A 24,331-nucleotide genomic window follows, 5' to 3' on the forward strand; every position below is an offset into this window, starting at 1 on the left:
ACGTAATAACGTCACGTTAAATTATACATTGGGAAATATGAGTTTATTGTTATACAAATTTAGGATCTGGATGCCTTAAGGGCATACGCTACAGTTTTGATTCCATTTTGAAATTTTGATGAAAATATTCATATAGGCTATATAAAATCAAATATGTAATTTCAGATTATTACATGGCATTTTCCATATTGGCCCTGGTATATGCCCTAGAATCCCATATCAAACCAGAGGGATTTAGCCCAAGGGCTTGATATTGGTCGTGGGCTGATACCACGGGCCATATGGAAAATGACATGTTATAATCTATTTATCACATATTTTCAAGCAAGAGAAAAACAGATAGCATATACCAAATTATGTTTGACATTTTCAACAATAATTCAAAAAAACATTTTACGAAACAAATTTAAAAAAATGTTCACAGTGAGTAGACAAAGTTTTGAGAAATATTTTAACAAATATTACACCATATCGCTACTATGATTTGGAAATATGTTCCGCTTGAACTTTCGATGTCATACAACAATCACTTTTCCATTGTGGCGTTATATATTTTCTAACTTCTTTATGACGTCAAAATTTTACGGGACAATTTGTGATTTCCACTGTTGACTTTTACATTTTTTCAGTGCAGCAGACTCGTCACTTTCTAAATTTCTTTTCAATGTGTTCCCAATTTTTAAATCATGTATGAATTTACATGCAACGTGATTTGATCTGTGAGAAATCTCTCTTTATCGTCTAGCTTCTTTGGATGACAACTTGTTTACAAATAGTTTTTGATTGACAGGTTACCGGAAGTTAAATTCAGGGGCTCAATATGGATTTTGAGGGCTGATATCGATATTAGCCCCGAGGGCTGATAACCAACCTTGACGTCCGGCTATTATTGGCCATGCAAAAACGTACATATCATGACCAAATATGTGATAATAAAACATACACCTTCATGTGCTACTTTTTGAGTAAATAAAGGTAGAAATTTCGGATATTTGTTAAAAAATCTGACTTGTGGACGCATTTTCCCTTGGGACAGATTTTGTTTTGTTTTTAAAGATAAAACAAGCTCTTTCTTGTTAAATTAGTTGTAAATTTTGTTCTATATAAATGTCATATATTTTTGTGTATTTTACTTTTACAAATAACATATTTATGAAATGTTCATGAATGTAGTATAAAAACAACTTTTTATGAAATTTAAAAAAAATTGCACTATTGACGTTTTCATGAAAATTGGTACGCATACTCTTCATACGTTATCTAACAAAATGGGATTTTACAAAAGAGGGGTCCATGAACTCGTTTTCAAGTAACATCAGTTTGAATGATAAAATTCAGTTGAAAAATGCATGTTACCCCGTCGCAAAAATAAAAATTTACTTTAACAATGTCATTACATACCCTGTAATTGTATCGTATGTGCTTAAGGAATGAAGTATTAAATATAACCTAACAAATGAAACCTATATTTTATTTACAAATCCAATAATTGCATGTATTAAACAAAGTCGAATGAAACAAGAGTATGAACATTCTAAAATGTAGTTAAAAAATAAGGAAATTAAAATAAAAATGAAAAAAAAGTTTTTTCAAAAGATAATCTAAAGTTGAGAAAATTTGCTTCGCGTTATGTTTTAAGTGTTGCAGTTGGATAGATACATTCTGGAGAGGTGTGGATGCGTGTGTAATGCCGATTGAGTCATTCCAACTGAATATAAATTTTAATTTCTAATCATGTCATTTACCAGGATTAGTTGTATAAAAAGGTATTAAAGAAAGGTTGAATAATTGAATATTCTTAAAAAACACATTAACGAAAGTTCAATACTAAAACAGTTAAAGAGTAATTTTCTAACATGTATCTTCATATGTTTAAATCAAGTTTAACTTAAAACAAACATTCAATTAAGTAAATAATTGATTTGTACAAATTAGGGGGAATTATCCAGCCACACCAATTACACTATTGAAAACCATGCATTAACAAACATTATTAGTAATATATGTATATACTTCACAATTAAAGCAAACAGGTAGAAGATTCACATACTGATGCAGTCAAATATATTCAATGTATCATTCCAAAGATTAATAAATCATATTACCACAATCTTTACAGAAAAATACACCACTTCATTATGCAGTCCGTAATGGATCTTATGAAACAATTTTGGAAATGCTTAACAGAGGATCAGAACCAAATATGAGAGATTACAATGTAGGTATTGCAGTCCACTTCTTACTGAAAAATCTATTTATAGATTTAACAGGTCGTTATTTGATCCTTATACATGATTTTAATAAATGAATGATCCGATTCGTATTCTTGATATTGTTAACATAAAAGATGGAACTAAGATAACAAACTTATGCATATATTATAAGAAGACGGTTACTCACCAACGCTTTTTATTTTGAAGTAACAAACCTTCCGTCAATTAAAAAGACGCGGGTTGGAATTACTTGAGCAATACAACGGGTACAAATAATTGTATCTAAATGTTCATTATTCTTTGACTGTATCCCATCCTGCTGGTGGGTTATCAGCAATCTTAATACACTTGTTCCGCTTAAGAAATATTGAAGGTTATGTCTGCAATTTTGGTTAATATAAATCTCTATCTGTTATGTCAGTATCATAATGTCATAAAAGTAACTTTCTTCACGTTCAGAACTTGCCATATTACGAAGGGTATAATTTGAAGAGAAACTAATAAAATGCTACTGTAAATTTTGACAGCAATGGCTCGAATGGCTTTAAACCACCTGAGTTCGCTCGTGCATGACCTCAATACCCCAATAGAACCGACCTTACTATAATTAACCAAACACGTGTCATCTATAAACAAACAACATTTTACATGTTCGATTTTGTACAACTTTGATGAATACATTTATAATCTGCAATATGCACGATTTGTTTTGCTAAACTAAATTGTTATCAAAAACGCAGTATCTTTATTTTATAACTCTGCCAATATAGGCACACCTCAAGAGTAGCGTCTTTTGGTACAGTTTTTAATTTTGCAGCAAAGAAAGTGAAAAAAAATTAAAAAGCATTGGTGTATAATAACGCACACTGTCAAAGTAAATCCATTTGATATTAATCAATAGCTTAACAATATCAAGTTTCCAATACACACAAATGACCTTAATTTAGGATACAGCAAAGCAGTCAACATCTTTTTAGAAATCTGAAACTTGCATGACAATTGTTATACATTCGTTTTATGCGATTGAGCTTTAAATTCTGACTTTTGCCTAGGAACTTTCTATTATAATGTTCCTCGGAGTTCGGTATTTTTGTTATTTTACTTTTTATCTTGAGAAATTGAAATAGAGCAGATATGACATGATTGGTATCGAATTTTTCGAAGAAAAAAAGAATCTTTAGTTAAAACTCCCTTAGAAAAAGGAAACATGCTAAATCGTTTCTGATGAAGGTAATATAAATCGTCGGAATCACGGAGTTTATATTGCATTATTAGAATTGCAGGTTATATACCTTATTTGTTATGATTATCCAGTTTTTCCATTTCTGTTTTCTACTTTCATGATTTATATTTCAATCAAAAAATAAACCTTTGATGTTTATGAATCAGGACAATATATTGTTATTTATAACACTAATTATCTCCTTTGTTTTTGTTTTCTTAGACATTAACATCAAATAAATATGCAAATAAACAATAAATATTTTTAAACAGAAACAAACGCCACTGCATCGTGCAGTTATCAGTACAAGAGAAGACAGAATAATATCTGAATTACTTAACACAGGATCAGATTCAACTTTGAACGATAAAGATGTGAGTTGAAAATGTTTGAAAAAAAATATTACTATGACTTAGTAATCAATGATCGTCAACTGTCTATTATACTTTATATAATTAACCATTTGCAGGAAATAGTTTTGCGACAGTTTTGTAGCAGTTTTGATTTCTGATTGAATATAAATTATATATTAAATCAGTTTGAATATACCGTGTTAAACACTTTAAATTTAAAGCGATAGGCATATTGGTTATTACGCAGTTTGAATTGTTTTACACTATAGCTAGTCAGTTGGAAATAAGGAATGTGCCAAAGAGACTACAACCCGACCAAAGAACAGAACAAACAAGTCCACTAATCCGTCTTTAACACACCGTGATAATTCTGCACACGGATTAGGGCTTCATTTGGCCTCTACAAATGTATACTTGTTCAGTAAAAATTGGATATCACAATACTCAGACACATATATAAACGAATTTGAAAAACCCATACAAACATACAAATGCCAAAGCCTTATAAATGTGACAGTTGTAAACATGCGGCTCAGTTTCCAAAAAAATATCTGAGTTGAATGTCAGAATAAGTAAAATAGAAAACGGACATTGATTTTGATGCATAGATTAACAAAGGACTTCTAGAAGTATGCACATGTTAGCTCATGACCTCAATTAAAAAGATAATGTATTCGCGATATGAAAATCAAGCACCATCCTTCCCGTTAGTACTTTCCTATGATACCATCATAAAATATATGAGAAGAACATAATAAGTAGTAGAGCTAACTGTTAGGTGTAGGCTAATGTTTATGTTGATCTGTAATTGTTTACTTTTATCACATTGTGATTTGGCACTCATTCCACAAATTTTCATTTGCAGGGTAAAACAGCATTTGATTTAGCCATACCAGAAATTAAAAAAATTCTACAGGTAATTTGTTTATCAAAGTTATGTCTTTACTCGAGTTCATTCTGTTATCAAAGGTATCAGGATTATAGTTTAATACGCCATACGCGCTTTTCGTCTACATCAGTGACGCTCAGATCAAACTAGTTATAAAGCCACACAAGTACATTGTGTACTATTGTGTATTACCATTCTTATACCAACTGCATAAACTATATATTTCCTTAAAATATTTTCCTTTCCAGGGCATTTTATCTTATAAATATATTTTGGATATATCATATCGAACATTTATAACGCTTTTTAAAAATGTCTTTTTAAGCCGACGATTTTTTTTAATTTAAAGTTATCTCCCCAAACTCTGTTTTACTTGTAAGTATATCTCCTGTGTAACAAAAAAACAAAAAAAAAACAAGCAAAAACAAAAACAAAAAAAAAACAACCCAAAAAATAACAAAATTCTTCTTCATATTTGTTTATCTTCCGATCTTTTAGGACGATTTGGAACGAAGCGATCCGATGAAATTTTATAGAAATTATTTACTTTTAAAATTTTGTCGTTATGTTTTTGTTAATCATATATCGCAATCCGTATGAACCTATATTCTGTTTATTTGAGGTCATTTGGTCCTAACGTAAACATTGAGGTCAAGGTCTAATGTCAAGGTCATATTCTCGCTTTCGCTGGTTTTTGTATTTTCTCTGGAACTTTTCAAGTTATATATATTTTGTTATTTTGTTTAAGATATAATATATTTTGTCTGAAACAATACATTGACATCTTATTAGAGTAATAGTCCATGAAAAGTTTCATTTGGAGATAAATTGAGTATTACTTCAGATTGGTACATAATAAAGCCATTGGGTCTTTTGCAAAATCATAGGTGACATATGACATTGACATTCTGTATGTATGTGCCTATCCCAAGTCAGGAATTCGATGGTTATTGTTTGTTGAAGTGTTATATATTTGATTTCCTTTAATTTTTTTGTACCTAAATTAGACTGTTTTTCTTTTCGTTTAAATTGTTTTACATTTGTCAATTCGGGGTCTTTTATAGCTGACTATGCAGTATCGCTTTTGTTCGTTGGTGAAGGCCGTACAGTGTCCTACAATTGTTAATTTTTGTGTCATTTAGACTCTTAAATACACAAATCTTTAAATTGATAGTAGTAGTAATATTTTATAACCGGAAGATGAGATTGTCTCCCTAATTACAGGCATAAGTATAAACAAACTATATGTTTTAGAATCAGTTCCAATAAAGCTATCATATGATACCGGAAGTGACAATTTTAGTAACTTTTCATAGACAAAAGAAGATATAAACCATAAATGTTTGGATTAAGTGTAAATACAGCTTATTATGTGACCAATATTGTGACATTTTCGAATCCGGAGTTGGCAATTATCGCTCTCATTTCAGGCAAAAATTAATAGGCAAACATTAATAGAAACAACATATCTATTGAATAAGTTAGTATGGATGCTTATAGTGACTTTAAGTAAACCGAATGATAATTTTTGTCTTTCACATCTTCTTTTTTGATAATCATATCGAGTTTTTTCAGTAATGACGAAAAGAAGGTCACACTTTGCTTTAATTTCCCGGATTATAGATACAAAAATCTTTTGTCAATAGATTCTTGTGGTAATTGTGATGTCCTCCCTTTGAATATTGTACGTATGCCATCATGAGTTGGTTGACCGATATGAATTATATATTTTAGAAAACACCACGGGTATGTGCCAATTGTAGTTGTTATTTCTCTTTCCCTCGATTGTGAAATATATATGACTTAGACTCGTAAACTATTGATAAACTCATGACTAACACGCCGGTTGTCATATCTGAAGCAGTACTAGTATATGTTTACCATTCGTAACACTTGATATTTTCCCCAGTTATTGGGAGATTTGTCTTGATGAATGTAAAGTTTGTTGACTGTTGTTTTTATTTTCTTCACGATGCTTACATCTACTTCTGTTTGACTTTTGAAATTTTATTCTGCATTTGGTATTTTCTTTCACTTAAATCAATAAACTTCTGTTCTACATATGTAAAACTAATAAAAAGTATTTTAACTGAGGAGTGCCACTATGTTTTGTGTAATCTTAAATTCATTTGTGAAATATGTAATTAGGCTTGTTATAACATTATATAAATACCACATAGCTGAGAGGGTGATAGTGCAGATTGTTACCCCGAGAAAAAATTGTCAACAGCGGCAAAGCAAAGGTTGATACTGCTTTTTCGAGGAGTACCAATCTGCTCTATCACCCTCTTAGCTTTGTGTTATTTAATTAGTTATACTGAATTAATAACTTTTACAGATTAATTTTATTAAAAAAATTTCAAAGAAGACACGAACATTACAACGTTACGGGTATTAAAAAAAAACCACAAAAGTGAAGCAAGATGTTTTATTATTTAATATTTACAGTCGTATAAAATCTGAGCCAAAACGTAGAACTTAAGTTAAGCATTATATTTAATTACTTGATATAAACTCAATTCATTATCCTATAAATTATCGATTTTTGATTGGTCTAGACGAGAGGGTAACATTAAAAAAATGTGTCACCCTCACAGCCATGTGATAGAGTAAATTAGCACCCTCGTATTAGCCAATCAAATAATGTCATTTTAATGTGAAGTCTAATAATATAAATTGCTAGCAAGGAACTAATTGATAAGACGCAAATATTTGTTCTTATGAATAAATCATACAACCTAGGTGTTATGAGTTGGCACAAACAGGTTAAATGAAGATTATATAATTTTATATTTGTAAATATAGACTGATCAATTTTATTTTGACAAGTTTTACTACCTGTACAGTTTTAGTTGGATTGAATCGACGTCAATTCAATATTAAAAATATAAACATAATTATCAAAGGAGAAACATATGTATTTTATTGAGTACATCTGCGCAGAAAGTATATCAACGTTGGTCATAAAACTATCTTAATACTAGAAAGAACACACTTTAACTTTTTCCTCAAATTCTATAACAGCAAATCATTCATTAAGTCTAAAATATAGTTCAGCAATTATGTGAGAAACTAAGAAACTATCAATGACCTTAATTTAAACATTTTATTTAGTTCATAAGCATGCGCGGAACAAATTTCGTCAAGGTTTCAAAAGATTTAAAGATAGACGAAACTTCATTTCAATACGTGTTTCCATTGTGTATGTACAAATGTGTAAATCATTAAAGAATATGATATTTGGGTTGCCAAATATACGTAAAAATCAAATGTCAGCAGGTATATCTGGAATGTTGGGTCCTCAATGCTCTTCAGCTTTGTACTTGTTTGGCATTACAACTTTTTTGATCTGAGCGTCACTGATGAGTCTTATGCAGACGAAAGGCGCGTCTGGCGTAATAAATTATAATCCTGGTACCTTTAATAACTATTTACACCACTGGGTCGATGCCACTGCTGGTGGACATTTCGTCCCCGAGGGTATCACCAGCCCAGTAGTCAGCACTTCGGTGTTGACATGAATATCAATTATATGACCATTTTTTTAATAAATTTTCTGTACTTAAACTTTGAACTTTTTGAAAAACTAAGGATTTTCTTATCCCAGGAATATCTTTCCTTAGCCGTATTTGGCACAGCTTTTTGGAATTTTGGGTCCTCAATGCTCTTCAGATTTGTACTTGTTTGGCTTTACAATTTTTTTTATCTGAGCGTCACTGATGAGTCTTATGTAGACGAAACGCGCGTCTGGCGTAATAAATTATAATCCTGGTACCGTTGATAATTATTTCGATTGGAGATGAACCAGTGAAAACGACACCAGGTTTAAATTTTTGTAAACCAGAAGTGTGTTTCAATTACACAAGAATCATCAGTAGCACTCATGAAAGATTCGTTAGGATTAAAAATCAATTGGAAATTGGAAGATAATTCAATATTAAAACGTCCAGCTACAACACATTAATGAGCCTATGCATAGAATACTCGTATAACTAAATGACAGATTTATGAATAGTGAATTTAAACACAAAGACAATTTCGGAATGTCTTGTGTAATTAAACATAAAAAAAAGTAATTTGTGTGTTAATATTTAAGACTTTTCATTGTAGAAAGAGTACGACCAAGGTGAGCATGATTAACAGTTTGATTTTATGACAAATTCATAGCAAATTATGGTACTTTAATATATTTTGAATATATTGCTTCGTTTTGACAAACTTCAACACTATGTTATATTTGCTTGAAGACAAAAAAAAAACATTTGATGAATAAAACATTAGTAAATAAAGATACTCTTTTCGTAATCCATATTTTTTGCCTCGGTAAAATTCAAAGCTTTCTAGATTTTTTAACGTTGTGGTTTTTTGCAAACTTAATAAAGATTAATCCAGAATTTTCGATCGGTTTTGACCGTTAAGTTTAAGATAATTTTAATGTACGATAAATGCTTAAGTAAAGACTGAAAAAATTGACATTCGATGTTTCCCGATTGTTGTTCGAGTTTTCAAGTCTTTCTGTATGCATGCACTCTTTGTAAAATACATGAATTGAAGACGTTTCTAGGACACAATTTTTAAACAAATAAACTGTATTCATATGACAATTTACTGTTTCTTTGTGCTCTCCGACTTGATTCTTATAAGACAGACACAATTTTCAGACGTTTCTTTCACATAATGAAAATAAAAATATATTTTTTCAAACTCAATAGTTGAAAATAGGGCGTTTGAGTTCTAAACTTATTTTGCTTTTTTCTTAAATATCATTCTCTATTTCCTTTCAAATCTTTGATAGTCTCTGCTTTCTCAATCAGTATCCCTGAATGCTAAATAAAGTAAGGGTTACCTAAAATGGAAAATCGAACAGACATATGACTTGTATAAATTAAAATTTTCCAGAAACATTGTTTTCCTTACACCGATATCATTAATCAACGACTAATAAGGGATTTCATTTGCCAAATTAGAATGTTTGCGTTCCTATATTTCAAAATTCCCGCGGCGCCTTTATGCTGAGCATGCATCTTCCAGTTGATCCCGGGTTATATCCCTTTTGATGATTACTTATAAAGAGTGTTACTGCTTACAAGTAAGCTATTGCATAAAAGTTCCCATGTAGTGAAGTTGATGCAATCCCTTTGGAGGTTTTATAGATGCCAACATGTTTTGTTTGACCATCACATATGCTTATGACTACTTATATGTTCATTACAAAATATCGAACCCAATTAGTGACATTTTTTATTACGAATATGGTTTTGATTGACTGAAGAAATAGTTCGTATATGATTGATGACATGATCTTATATTAAGTATTGGTGATTGTCAGTATCTTTGCAAAATAAGCCTGGAACATTACTTGTTCAAGTTCTTTTCGACAGATAACTAATATAATTGTTGTCGATATTTTGTGGTGTTACCAAACTGTCTCCGGTTAGGAGAGGGTTAGCCACCAGCAAACATGTTATCCCCGCAACGTTTTTTGTGTGTTCATACTAAGTTCATGATAGTGTCATGATATTAATCTACGTCATCAATAAACATGATTGTTTTACATATAAACTGTGCCATATTGATTCTTCATATTTTAGTTTCATCTTTGCGAGAACAACTTAAAGGGCTAGGACTTGAAAATGTAGGCGATTTACGAAAAACTTTCCAGAAGTGCTTTTGGAACAGAGTATATTTAGTAGGTCCATATTCCGTCGGAAAAAGCTGTTTAGCAAAAATTCTTGTTGGCGAAACAGTGTCAATAACAAGGCAGTCTACTGATGGTATATGGATATACATGGGGAGAGCTGGAATGGACGTTGACAATATGGAATGGAAATTTTTCCCTAAAGGTTTGTGTTTTTTATATGATTAGCATTCGATAAGACATATCACTTTTAATAACCAGGAATGCAATATACCAGTGTAAAGACTGTGTCAAAAAAGATTAATCAGTTGATATTGTGTTATGGTGTAGATTAAATGTATACAGTTGTGGTGTTCGAATGTTGAAAGAATGAAGATCTTATTATTATTATGTATTAAAAATTACATATCGTACGTTGCATATTAGTGTAGATCATAGGAAACAAAAAAAAAAATGTTTTAAGGTAATAATGTTTAGTAAACATATACATTTGTTGAATAATATTTGTCCTTAGTTATATTTCAGATATTTTGATTTCTTACTTAATACCCAAAATTGATGTCACAAAATCTCTTTGTTTACTAGGTAATGCAATCACAGAGATTTTGACAAACATGCTGATGTCGATGTCAACTGAAACCAATGACAAAAAGAAGACTACGTATGAACGCATGATTATTGCAGCCGATGTTGAACAAAATGCATTGGTACCAGAAATAAAAGATACAGTAACTACGGAGACATTGCAAATAGTTGACAAGAGTATTAAATTACACATGAGCAATGAACACGAAAAACTGCAACATAAAGAATCGTCTGGAGATACTCGCGATTCAGCTAGTGCAAACAATAAGGCTAAAGAAAATGATGAAGCGAGTGAAACAGCGACCTTATCTTTTGACACTTTAAATGTTTCTTCTGATAATACAATACACACAGACAAACACTTTTATATTAAGACAAAACAACAATCACAAACAGACGGATCAGCCAGCACCAAAATAAAAGACAGAAAATATTCTAGAACAGTTCTACGAAAGGATAACAAATCTTCAGCGGATGGTTATGAAAATTCAGTTATTCAGAAAAACCCAGGTCCCCGAAAAATGGCACAAAAAATCAAGAAAGAACAAAGTGACATCATCGTTAAAGATGATTCAGAATATAAATTGATAAATAAAATAACAAGCGATATGACTCACGACAAGTTACATAAGCTGATTTGCAAAGCAGTTGAAGAAGGTAAATACAAGCAGGTGGTAGTACCTATAGACATCTGGGACTTTGGAGGACAAAAGGATTATTACATGACTCACCAACTTTTTATCACAAGCAGAGGAATATTTGTTTTGATGTTTAATGGCGCTATTGACCTGCACAAAAATATGCCCGACTTAGACTTTCTTCCGGGACACTTTGGGAAACCAACAGTTGCAGGTACAATAGTTACTCTTATTACTTCTATCATATTGTTATCTTTAACAATTGTTATCTTTTGCGAGAGAAGTGACACAAATGTACATCAACAAAAGACACATGACAATAAAAGTTACAAATTGCCACTTGTCAGAATTCAGAATCACCTCGGTCGTAAAACTATGATTATATTTAAATCATATTAGTCATTTATACTTACTTATTTATCTTAGATTTGTCTAAATGATGCAATTTATAATCCGAACGTGTATATATTCCTTGGAAACTATTACACCAGATTTTTGAGGTAGAAACACTGGAAATTAGTAAGTTAAGATACATACTCATTAAAATAGATCAACCAATTATTGAGGATGACCTTTAAATTGTGTAGTGTCATGAAGATGTCGTTAACTCTGTTGGGACCTTTCTCAAAGCAAGAGATACATCACATGTACAATTACCATCTAAACTATAAAGCAAAAAATAGTCCCCCAAAAAATTTACAGAAAAAACCATATTAATTAATAATCTAAAACTTTTGTTTGCCTCAACAGTACCTGCTCTGTAATGACAACTGACAAGTTACAATTTTTATGATTTGTAGATATGTGACATGCGCTAACTCATTAAAAAATAAAGCTTGTCAAACCGTCATTCATAACCATTTCGAAAACCAAAAAGTGCATGCTAGCTTTTTAATCCTGATACATTACTCAAGCCAAAAAGTCTTAGATTATAAAATAAAATTATTCAATAAAGATCGGGAGAACAGGTAAAGGCAACATTGTAGAAGGAAATAGTATAAATTTGACAAAACAACGAAGAAAACATAGTACAAATTCAACACAGAAATGGTGATAACACCCCTTGCAAAATCCTCTCTAATGTGATGAACATTCCTACTATTTTGACATGTGGTACACATTCATGTCAATTGAAAATTTAAAACTCAATTCAGTTTTTTTTTATATTTCTGTATTTGAGAAATTAAACACAATTTGTGTTTTATACATAATGAAAAATATAAGAAATATAACCTAATGAATGTAAATGTGAACTTATTTTATCATGCAACATTTTAAATTTGCTCAGTTTATCTGCTACACTGGGTTAACTCGATTTTGACATACTGTAAGAGAACAGATAACGGATTTCCAAGGATTATATTTGTAGCTACACATAAAGATTTAAAATGGTTTGAGGTAAAATATTTTAGATTTAAAGTGTTTAACCTTTTAAAAGCAACGAATGCATTTCTTTTGCCTTTTTCGTATATATGTTTTGTATATGTGTTTTTAATACTTGTCCAGTTTTTAAATGTTATCCGAGTGTGTATCCAGAAAAACAAAATAATTACATTTATCATGTATTTATATCAACTGTTTTGTTCTTAAACATGTTTAGTTTTCCAATTAAACCGCTATGAGTGTTTCTGATGAAGTTAGATCAAGAAAAAGCGCCTTCGACGCATGACATTTATGAAGATTTGTTTGCACATTTTAGATATAGATATCATAATTTGTTTGCTATCAATCTATATCTTGATTACAGTGGACTCGGAACGGTCGAAGAAAACAGCTTGAAGACGAGCTGCACATGTTGTTTGGATCGCACGCTGGTTTGCCGCATTTAGAATTCAAACCACTGATATATGTAGATGCGACAAATCCAGCGGATCCAGAAATTTTTCGCCTAAAGAAAATATTGATGCAAAGGGCTACTGAACATCCAAGATGGGGAGAGGCAATGCCAACAATATGGATTCCAATGGAGTTACAGTTGGCACAAAAATCAGAGGAAGGAATCAATATTATTTCCCGTGATCAACTTAGAAACCTAAATTCTAAAAATGAGTCAATGGTTTTAACAGAGAGGCAGATTGAAACCTTTTTGAATGTACAACATTCGCTAGGAAAACTCTTGTACTTTGATGTAGAAAATTTACGCGAATTTATCATTATATCACCAGCATACTTAGTGGAGGTTCTCAGGTCTTTAGTTACTGAGAAGCAGTTCTGGCCCATAGGGATGAGATTTTCAAGAATTTTAAGAAACCTGCAGGAATTTGGAATGATTGAGAGGAATGATATTTACTTCCTTTGGCAACAAGAGAATTTCAAACATATTCTGCCCTACAAGGAGTATATGCTCCAAATTCTTGTCCATCTTGATGTTATAATTGCTCCTATAACCAAGCTCGAAGACGTAAATAGTCAAATACAAGACATTTCTCGATTTCTGATTCCCTGTATGATAACAGCAGGAAACAACACATCGTTCCTGAAAAGGTTTTGGAAATCAAATAATTGCATCATTCTGGCTTATACATTTATAGATGAGGTAATACCGCCAGCATTGTCATATCGTTTTTTAAGTTCATTTATTACATCATGGGATATAAAGAATTTTAAAGACGGAAACACCGAAACAAGGATGTTGTTTAGTGATCTAGCTGTAATAAAGGTTGACAGTTATCATGACGTAGCAGTCCAAGTAAAAAATAAGAGATTAATTGTGTCACTCATCCATTCCAAATCAAAAGAAGATATAAATCCAACTCTTGCATCTTCTCTCCAGGAGTGTATGACAGCAGCAATAGTAAGAATTTCCGAATTCTACTCTATGTTGTCAGAAGATTCAAACATAGCGAATGTTAATTCTGTCATACCATTCAACATTGAGTTTGGTGTATTCTGTAAGTCAGATTTGTGCTTTTTCAACCACCAGGAAATGCCATTATCAACCGATGGACTTATATGGATTTGTAAGAACCACAGACAACGCCATGAAGTTAAATGTTTGTCTATTTGGTTTTCAGAAAAGGTAAATATGTATACCTGGTTGTCACAAAATATCTAATTTATAAATCAGAGGTGCATCTATCCTAAAACTATGACAAAAAAAAAAAACCTTGATGGACGCGTAATAAATCACAGATTTCATTTCTTGATCGGTGAAGGACGCAATGGGATTTAGTTTCAATCAGCCAAATCAAAATGCAAACTTTAAAACAGCAGATAAAATTACATATAAAATATAACACTTAATTGACTACTCGTTTATTTGAGAAACATTCATATTTTATTAGTAAAAAGGGTAGAGTATAATGAAACTTTCTTTATGTAAATATGATAATGTACATAAAACATCAACTAATCGGACGTATAACAACACTTGATGTGCAATAATTAACACGACGGGTGCCACTTGTGAAGCATGAACTATTCGTGTTTTGATGCACCTTTATTTATAACTTGTTGTCGACGAGCTTCGTGTTGCTCTGTCTTAGTTTTCTGTGTAGTTGTAAACTGTTGTTTGTCTCCTACCCTTTTAAATTATGTTGTTGGGTTCTGATGAAAACTGTATTTGTTCGTGATAAGTTGATGCAATACTTTCATTTTCAGAAACCAAGTGACCGTTGTAAAAGCTGTTGCAAAGGTAGTTATGACTATGTCTTTTCTAAAATAAGTAACAGATGCGAAACAGTATAAAGTAACGTCAACGAATTTATCGATATACACAGTCCGCCAACAATTAAGCACCACTTAAATATAACTGTCAATATTTTTGCGAAAAAGTATTTCTGTTTGGTGTTAAGAATTGCCAAAAAAAAAAATACGCTAAGAAGATTCATTAAGACCCAAAAATTAAACCACGATGAACCCGAAAAGCAACTTTTTATTAAAAGGCACCTGCACTTTTAACTTTGTTTCCTTTAAATCATCTTCTTTTTTTCTCTCGCGTACAGGTGAAATTTTGCCTTCACCAAGTTACTGTGCAATTTGGCAATGCGTTAGTTATCAGAGGCTGAACGTTGTTAAGCAATTGGCACGTTAAATGTAGGAATGAGCACTAGTAGCATAATAAACCATTTCAATGTTAATCGCACCATCATTGTCAGATTTTTAGTAAATTATCCTATAGTTGTTATCATGATTTATATTTTTCTGAGGAAAAACAAATGCTTAAATTTTATCGAGACATAACTTTAATATGGACAAGTATTTTAATGTACTAGTAACTATTGTGTCAATTTTTAAGGACTTGGTCGATTAGAAGGGGAGCAGTATCCATCCGCACAACATGTAAGACGTTTGGCGGAACAACTCTCGCCCGTTGAGTGTCGTGAATATGCAACTGAACTTGGTCTTCCAGTTCAAAAATGGAATGATTTCGAGCACCAGTTCCAACACCAGCCTTCAATTGACCTTAAATTCATGGCATTTTGGACATGTAGGGAAAAAAGCAGAAATATTACCTTCGATCATTTGAAAAATGTTCTAATAAACAAAAAAATTAATGAACATTCACTTTGTCAGGTATGTTTGTCTTCATGTGTCCATTGTTCGAAAGACAAGACAAAACCCTTAAAAAACGGGTCAGGGGGAATTTTAATCTTTAATCCATATTATAAATTGTGGTTAAATCGTTTACTGATAATGATGCATATTTCTTAAAATTTGATTAATGTACATAGTATACCAAAGGATGGTACAATATTAAAGAAATATTTGAAATATGTTATTGACATCCATTCTAACATAGTAAACGCATATATTACAATTCTAATAAGATATTTATTCATTTTTTTTACATACCATTTCTTTATCGAGTAACATTATTGTTTTCGCAAATTCAAATTGAAAAGGACATTATCATGCTCTTTATGTAACTGTATTTCATTTATAGATACAAGAATTTGTGGTATGAGCGCCAACATGGCCAATGCGACAACTCTTCATCCAAGTCACCATATATAAAAGTAAAACCCTATGGGTCACACAGAACAGCAAGCTATAAAAGCCCCCAAAAATGACAAGCGTAAAACCATTCAAACAAGAAAACCAACAGTCTTATCTGTATAAAAAAAACAAGAAACAAGAAACACTGATGAACCTCATCCACAATGACAACCACTAAACAACAGGTTACCGAATTTGTTAAAACATGAGCAACACGACGGGTGCCACATGTGGAGCAGGATCTGCTTACCCTTCCGGATCACATGAGATCACCACCAGTATTTTGTGGGGTTCGTGTTGCTTAGTCTTTAGTTTTCCATGTTGTGGCATGTGTACTATTGTTTGTCTGTTTGTCTTTTTTATTTGTAGCCATGGCGTTGTCAGTTTTTGCTTCTATTTATGAGTTTGAGCGTTCCTTTGTTATCTTCCGTCCCATTTCCCGACTTATGACACGTGCAAACAAATGCAGCAAGTTTAAACGTTTCAATCGGGGCCAACTTCATACATCGTTATTATTGCTTATTACCAAAAAGTTGTAATGTCTATAATTATATTAAATAAATATGCATTTCTAGGTAGAGTACTCTATATCTAGTTTTTAAATATTACAGTTTTTTTTTCAAGGATCTGAATAACATATCCTAATAACTGTTATAGAAATATATTTCAGGTGTTCAGAGATGTCATCATAGACATTCCTGGTAAGCTAAATTTTGTGCTATTACTAATACTATTTTTAAAAAACTGTTTACACTTCGAAACAATACACATCTGCAAAAAAATGCTTGAACTCGAGATATTCTTTTTTCAAAAAGTGCTAGACTGGGGTTACGGATTTGAGATGTAAACTTTTTAAAACCTGTTACAAATGAAATGATGTATGGCAAAAAAGAATCGCGTTAACTTTTTCTTTGAAACCCCTGCTATATTGGAACAACACACTTTGATTTTGCAATATGTAGGCTTCTTCAACAATGTATCATTTGTGATTAGGTCAGTACTTGGGGAACCACTTGCTGTAGGTAAAATATGTGTAGTATGCAATGTCACCAGAAGCATATTTTAATCTGCAACACTATGTTTCTGCCTGTCCCAAATCAGAAACCTGTATGTCAGTGGATGCCGTTTGCTGCTATATATTAAATTTGTTTTTTTCGTTTATTGTTAAGTACTTTGATCAGGCCGTAAGTGTTTTCGTGTGAATAATTTAACATTTTTCATTTCGGGGCATTTAATATTTTTCTCTTGTTGTGGGTTTTGCTCGTGGTTGAAGGCCGTACGCTGATCTAGAATTGTTAATTTCTACGTCTCTGGTTGAGAGTTTTTTTCAATTACAATCATACCATGTCTTCTCATTTAAATATATATGACATGTAGTAATTCTGCTATAAATGAGTCCTGTATTGAATAGAATCTAAATCGTATACCATATTGCAGGTATAGCAGAAGACACACTGAAAAGGGTTCCGACAGTCAGCGTACTTCACGATTTATCCAATCATATAGGAAGCAGTATTATGCAGCTTGCTATAGAGTTATATGTAGATATTCCGACAATAGAACGGATTCAACAGGATCATAAGAACAAACTTCTAGTACAGACCAGAGAGGTTTTGCGTCATTGGAGTCAGATGAAATATCCGAGGCCAACGGTTTTAGTATTGATTAAAGCCCTTGACAGGATCGGCAAATTTGGATCAACGTGTAATATTGTACTTGAATACGACTAAAGTTTTATAGATTCTTAACAAAATAGTGCTAATGCTTTGGAGTGAAATGATAAGAGCCTCTCTTTCGTTCTCTGAAATTGACTTGATGAAAAATTATTAAACTTATTTGATAACTATATATATAATAAAGATATTTAGTACCTTAAATAGTACCTCGATTCTATTTGAGTTGTCATTCTGATGAATCAACATTATCTTTGTTTTTGTAGATCTCAGTATATGTCTGGTTTGTTTATGTGCAGTGAAAAGATGTTAGATGAAGTGAAGTCTGTTTATACCGTGGATTATACTTTTATAATTCCTGTGTGCTTGTTTGTATATTTTCGAACAGAAAAGCATACTTAACACATCTCTTATACAAATCAAAGTGTATTATAAGTTTGTCTGAAGTGTAAATATCTGAAAAATGATTTTTAAATACATAAAAAAAAAACCAAACCTATAGCTGCTAGACAGTGTGGAGGGTGGGACTATGGCAAAAACTATTAAAATATAATATTGGTGGGAAAATGTTTAAAGTTATATTGAGCATGTATACAGATATTAAGTCTTGTGTTAAAAATGGAGAACTGAAAACAGATTTTTTCCCGTGTGAGGTAGGTGTAAGACAGGGAGAAAAAATGTCACCTTTTCTCTTTGCCTTATATCTTAATGACTTGGAGGAATATCTGGATGAAAACGCTGTGGATGGTCTAAAATTTATTAATGGAAAATTTACAGAGAATCTTGATTTGTACATCAAGTTATTTATTCTTCTGTACGCTGATGACACAATTATTTTTGCGGAGTCGGCAGAAGGGTTACAAAAAGCTCTGGATGTTTTTGAGCAATATTGTTTTGAGTGGAAACTCACTGTTAATGTTACAAAAACAAAGATTGTAATTTTTTCAAAGAGAAAGTATAATAAGAATGTTACTTTTAAACTATGTAATGAAATTATTGAAATTAAAGATTCATATGTTTATCTTGGTCTGCTGTTTAATTACAACGGAAATTTCTTTCAAGCTCGTAAAAAATTGGTAGACCAAGCTCAAAAAGCACTTTATGCTCTTTACAAGAAGATACAAAATATCTCACTTCCGATTGATCTACAGCTAAAACTATTTGATGCGTTGGTGGTTCCTATTTTGACCTATTCCTCGGAAATATGGGGGTTTGAAAATAAAAATAATACTGAAAAGTTACATCTACAGTTTTGTAAGCGCAGTTTGGGTGTGCGATCATCTACGCCAAATTTTATGGTATATGGGGAACTTGAAAGATTTCCACTTGAACTGCAGATCAAGTTAAAAATGGTATGTTTTTGGCACAAGCTAGCAACAAATGATAAAAAACTATCGGGTAAACTTTATAAGTTACTTTGGTACATGCATGAGCATGAAGGTAGTAACTTTAAGTGGTTTAACTATGTAAAATCTGTGTTCAATGATTGTGGCTTTTGTGAACTATATAATTTTCCGGAGCAAGTTGATTATAATTATATTAAAATTAATGTAAGGCAGCGTCTCCAGGACCAGTTTATTCAAAAATGGTTCTCAGATATAAACAATTCATCAAGGGGGAAGTTTTATCTACACTTTAAAGAAGAGTTTTGCTTGGAAACATATCTGTTAAAATTAAGACGGGGGCATAGAGTAAACATATGTAAATTAAGGGTATGTAATACAAAGTTTCCCATCGAAACAGGAAGATGGAGAAATGTACCACGAAATGATAGGATTTGTCCACTCTGTAAAGCTGGTCTTGGAGATGTATACCACTATATATGTAAATGTACCAACTGTGAAGTTAAGGATTTAAGGGGGAAGTTCATACCTCCATATTATTTAAAATATCCAAATGAAAAAAAAGTACTTGGCATGCTTAAATATAGTAATAGTAATGTGCTGTCTAAGCTGTCAATTTTTATTCAAAAGGTAGAAAAGATGCTTGTTTAATTTAAAACTGTAATAAACACAAACTTATTTCTGAAGATGTATAATTTAAAAATGTATTCTGTTTGTATAATGAACTATGTTGTAATTAATATTGTGTATATAAATATGCTCCTGTTACGCAGTCTTCTGCGGCTGAGTTTTCTCTAATAAACTAAACTAAACATTAAAATTTGATATTGTTTTACTTTAAGTGCTTGTATAATTCCATTGAAATTACATGTCCGATGCTATACAGAATGAACTTTTTTTTCGAAATAAATTTTTTTATAAAGAGCATCAAATGATACCAAAGAGATATTCAAACTCATATGCTAAAATACAATGACAACATGTCTGAAAAAAAAGTTAAAAATATAAACACCCGTACACCAAAACACGACATCTAAAACCAAAAAATTAGTAACGCAAACTCCACACAAAACTATGGGTGATCTAATGGCATCCGTTGTGTTGATCATGATAGTACAAAGCTGTTCATTGGTATTATTGGGTAGATCAAAAGAAGGACGAAAGGAACCAGAGGAACAGTCAAATTAGGAGAAAAAGGACGAATTATGATTACGACAATTGGAACATATTCGTTGAAATCTATGATATTTTTTTTTTATTTCTTAGAACATTATCTATTAAGCTGAAATTGAAGGAAACTGCAAACTTCATTCTTTCTATCTAAGAAAAAAAAAACCAGATAAACAAACATTAAAATTTGAATTAGAAAATGAAAATGAAAATCCATAACACTAGATTATATTAATGAATGGAAAAAATTGAAACTGTCTTATATATTGACTTGGTTTAGGCAATTCAATTGGAATTGTGGGTTACAACTGTTTACAAATAACTTAACTTGTAGCAAATCTTAAAGTTGCATGATTGTTGTTTATGTTCTGTTATATTGGTAAAATAGGATGAACTACCTACACAAAACAAACATAATTGGTTACCGTGACAATAAGCGGGACCCAGCAGTCATAACTCTGTGAAAAACAGACCACGGATATACAACACAACTGACTTAAAATACAAACAAACATAGAAATAGATTTAACGAAGAATCCACCAATCAAAATTGTTGTACCAGATGATACCAAAGGTGAGATAAAAGAAAATGACACATGCACATACTAATCAATTAATATATCTAATAATACATCGATGAATTTCACTTATAATTTACGAGTAGCAAGTAGTAAAGTTCTTCGATGTCATATCTATTTCTGTAGCGATTGGAATGTTATTCCATTTTTCAATCCATTCACAACTATTCGTCTCCATATAAGTTGTTCCATATCTCGTCTTAAAATCTCCTGAAATATTTATAGATAATGACATTAAAGGTATATTTTTGTTTCATGTCATTTTTCTATATTAATCGAGATAATGACACGTAAACTGTTTACATTGATATTTTCTAACATTATTTTCTTATTTTTGGCAAACAGGTTCTACATCGTACTATTTTATTAGACAAACCTTCAATTATACTGTACATGTTATGTTTTGAAAGTGGTTTGTTGCTGTGTATCATATTCCTATTTTTTCGTGTTTTGTCTGGTGGAAAGTGACTCATTGGCAATCTTCCTTTTAATTTTTTTTATTTTTACCTTGTTAGGAAAACGGTTGTATACCGTGTTCGTTAGCATAGGACGGTAATCAGTGACACTTGTAAAGTTATCACCCAACCAATTAAAGTTTAAAGCGATTTTCGCACATTCACATATACAAAATATTCAACTCCTACTTGTAAATTTACTCCGCACATCGATGAACTTCTTGCTGAACGAAATTTTTCATCATTCAGTCTGAACTGTAACGTTTAAAAATATATTAGAAACACAACAATAAACTACAAAAGGCATTTTTAATCGATCATTCAAAAGTTAAAATGGACTTGATACTTATGATTTATTTTTTTTAAATTTTTTGGTAACATTTATTGCTTTGATTTTCTTGTGTAATATTCTAAATTTTATTGCTGTTTTGTTTGTTCCTTTGAATCATATCTTTTTATAATATTTATTACATCGACTCGTGTATTGATCGTACTTTTTATGTAATTAAGCACTTTTTACTCGATGCTACACGATTATATTAGTAAATTGTTATCAAAGGTACCTGGTTTATAATTTAATACACCAGACGCGCGTTTCGTCTCCTTAAGGCTCATCTGTGACTGTCAGATCAAAATAGTTATAAAGCCAAACAAATACAAAGATAAAACGCATTGAGGACCCAAAATTCCTAAATGTTGTGCCAAATACGGCAAAGGTAATCTATTCCTATGATAAGAAATCCTTAGTTTTTGTAATGGAAATTGATAAAAATGACCATGTAATTTATATTCATGTCAACACCGAAGTGCTGACTACTGGGCTGGTGATACACTTGGTAACGAAATGCCCAGTGGTGTAAATAGTTATCAAAGGTACCAGCATTATAATCTCATACGCCACACGCGCGTTTTGGCTACTTAAGACTCATCAGTGACGCTCAGATCAAAAATGATTAGAATATAAAGGAGTAAAGATTTATAAATTGCCAAAATCAATGATGTCATAAATTTTTGCAATATCATGTCAAAAAAAATCCTGACTTGGAACAGCAATATACTTCAATTATGACAAAATATACCTTCATCATTACTTTTCGAGAAAAGTAAGTTTGATAGTTAAATACGTTAAACAGTATAGCGAAATTATTCTTTGTTTTTAGGGTTATGCCCGTTAGTAGATTAATTATCGTATGCATCATATATATATTTTTTTAAATTGCTCTGACAGTCACATATCAAATGTAAATGTTGGGCGCCTTTTAGAATGTTAGTAACTCCTGAAATTATCTAGGTTTTTTTTGCGACTGTCATACAAATAAGAGGTTTAGCTAGCTATGAAACAAGGTAACAAATCGGAAATAAGACGGTTGTTATCCAATCATTTGATGTGTTTGACCCTTTTGATTTTGTCATTTGCTTAGGGAATTTCTGTTTAAAATTTTTCTCTTTTGGGGCTACTCTATAGCCCTTTCCTATCTGATCGTATATAACAATAAAAAATGATATTTACATCTATGTTTTGCAAAATCGGTGTACCATCAACAACCCTGCCAACAAGATTATTCAACTAATTGTACAGTTTATGTTATATAATTTTATTGTAGTATGGATGTGAAATATCTCTTCTCGATAGTTCGAAAAGCTCAAAGTGAGATTATGATTTGCTGAAGTTGTAATTTTTCGTAAATGTAAGACATTTTGGTGCCACAAAGAAAAGATTTAGTACAAACAGACAACAATACAGAGTTAACTAATTGTAACATTTACCTTAATATTATAATTCAATGACCATGTGTATTCAAATTGATCTCTTCCCACTTTATTCTTGCTTTGATATAAACCACATGAAACAATTGTCTAGCAATATAGGCGTATAGATGCTTGATAAACCCTTTTGCTGGTATGTTCATAACATAAATAAATCAAGTAAATTAAAGTACAGAAATTATCATTTTCAGTCACATAGGTAATATGTACCAACTTTGAGTGGTAACAACATGTGGAGCAGAATCGGCGTACCCTTCCGGATCACTTGAGATCACCCCTAATTTATGGTGGAGTTCCTGTTGCTTATTCTTTAGTTTTCTGTGTTGTGTCATGTGTACTATTGTTTGTCTGTTTGTCTTTTTTTCATATTTAGCCATGACGTGGTCAGTTAATTTTCGATTCGATTTATGAGTTTGACTGTCCATCTTGTATCTTTCGTCCCTCTTTTTTAAACGACAACACATTTTTTCAACCACGAAAACCTTATTAACATCATGAAAGTGCATAAATATCATAACGAATAGATAAAGATTTTTTTTATGTTTTGGTTTTCAAATTCTGAATTAATTTTCAATGATATCAGGACACATGTATAAAAAGTAAAATCACAAAAATACTGAACTCAGAGTATAATTTAACTTGCTACAAAGGGAATCGAAAGATACAAAACTAATAAGCTGAAAAATAGAAGAAAAAACCTGACAAAGACATCATGGCTAAAAACGTAAGAGACAAACAAAGGTACATACAGCATAGAAAACTGATGACTGTGAAACGTGGCAGGTGTACTCAAATCCAATTGTAATTGGCTGTGATGGTCATTTTTGCTACCGAAGTTCCCTGGGCACTACTCTACGACTCTTTCCACC

The 24,331-nt window shown here is 31.5% G+C and overlaps 1 protein-coding gene across 1 annotated transcript in view; it reads left to right on the top strand.

Moving 5' to 3' along the window:
- Positions 1-20,304, top strand: part of LOC139528412 (uncharacterized) — a 33,288-nt gene extending 12,984 nt beyond the window's left edge. Inside the window, exons 8-19 of the mRNA XM_071324388.1 lie at positions 2,120-2,218; positions 3,708-3,809; positions 4,654-4,704; positions 8,788-8,803; positions 10,269-10,520; positions 10,901-11,752; positions 12,827-12,936; positions 13,286-14,557; positions 15,139-15,172; positions 15,776-16,053; positions 17,147-17,177; positions 17,914-20,304. Coding sequence (XP_071180489.1) covers positions 2,120-2,218; positions 3,708-3,809; positions 4,654-4,704; positions 8,788-8,803; positions 10,269-10,520; positions 10,901-11,752; positions 12,827-12,936; positions 13,286-14,557; positions 15,139-15,172; positions 15,776-16,053; positions 17,147-17,177; positions 17,914-18,206 — 3,390 coding nt within the window. The 3' untranslated portion in view covers positions 18,207-20,304. The remainder of the gene's footprint in view (positions 1-2,119; positions 2,219-3,707; positions 3,810-4,653; positions 4,705-8,787; positions 8,804-10,268; positions 10,521-10,900; positions 11,753-12,826; positions 12,937-13,285; positions 14,558-15,138; positions 15,173-15,775; positions 16,054-17,146; positions 17,178-17,913) is intronic.
- The last annotated feature ends 4,027 nt before the right edge of the window (positions 20,305-24,331 follow it).

The sequence above is a fragment of the Mytilus edulis genome, chromosome 6 (genome assembly GCF_963676685.1).
Source record: "Mytilus edulis chromosome 6, xbMytEdul2.2, whole genome shotgun sequence".
NCBI lineage: Eukaryota > Metazoa > Mollusca > Bivalvia > Mytilida > Mytilidae > Mytilus > Mytilus edulis.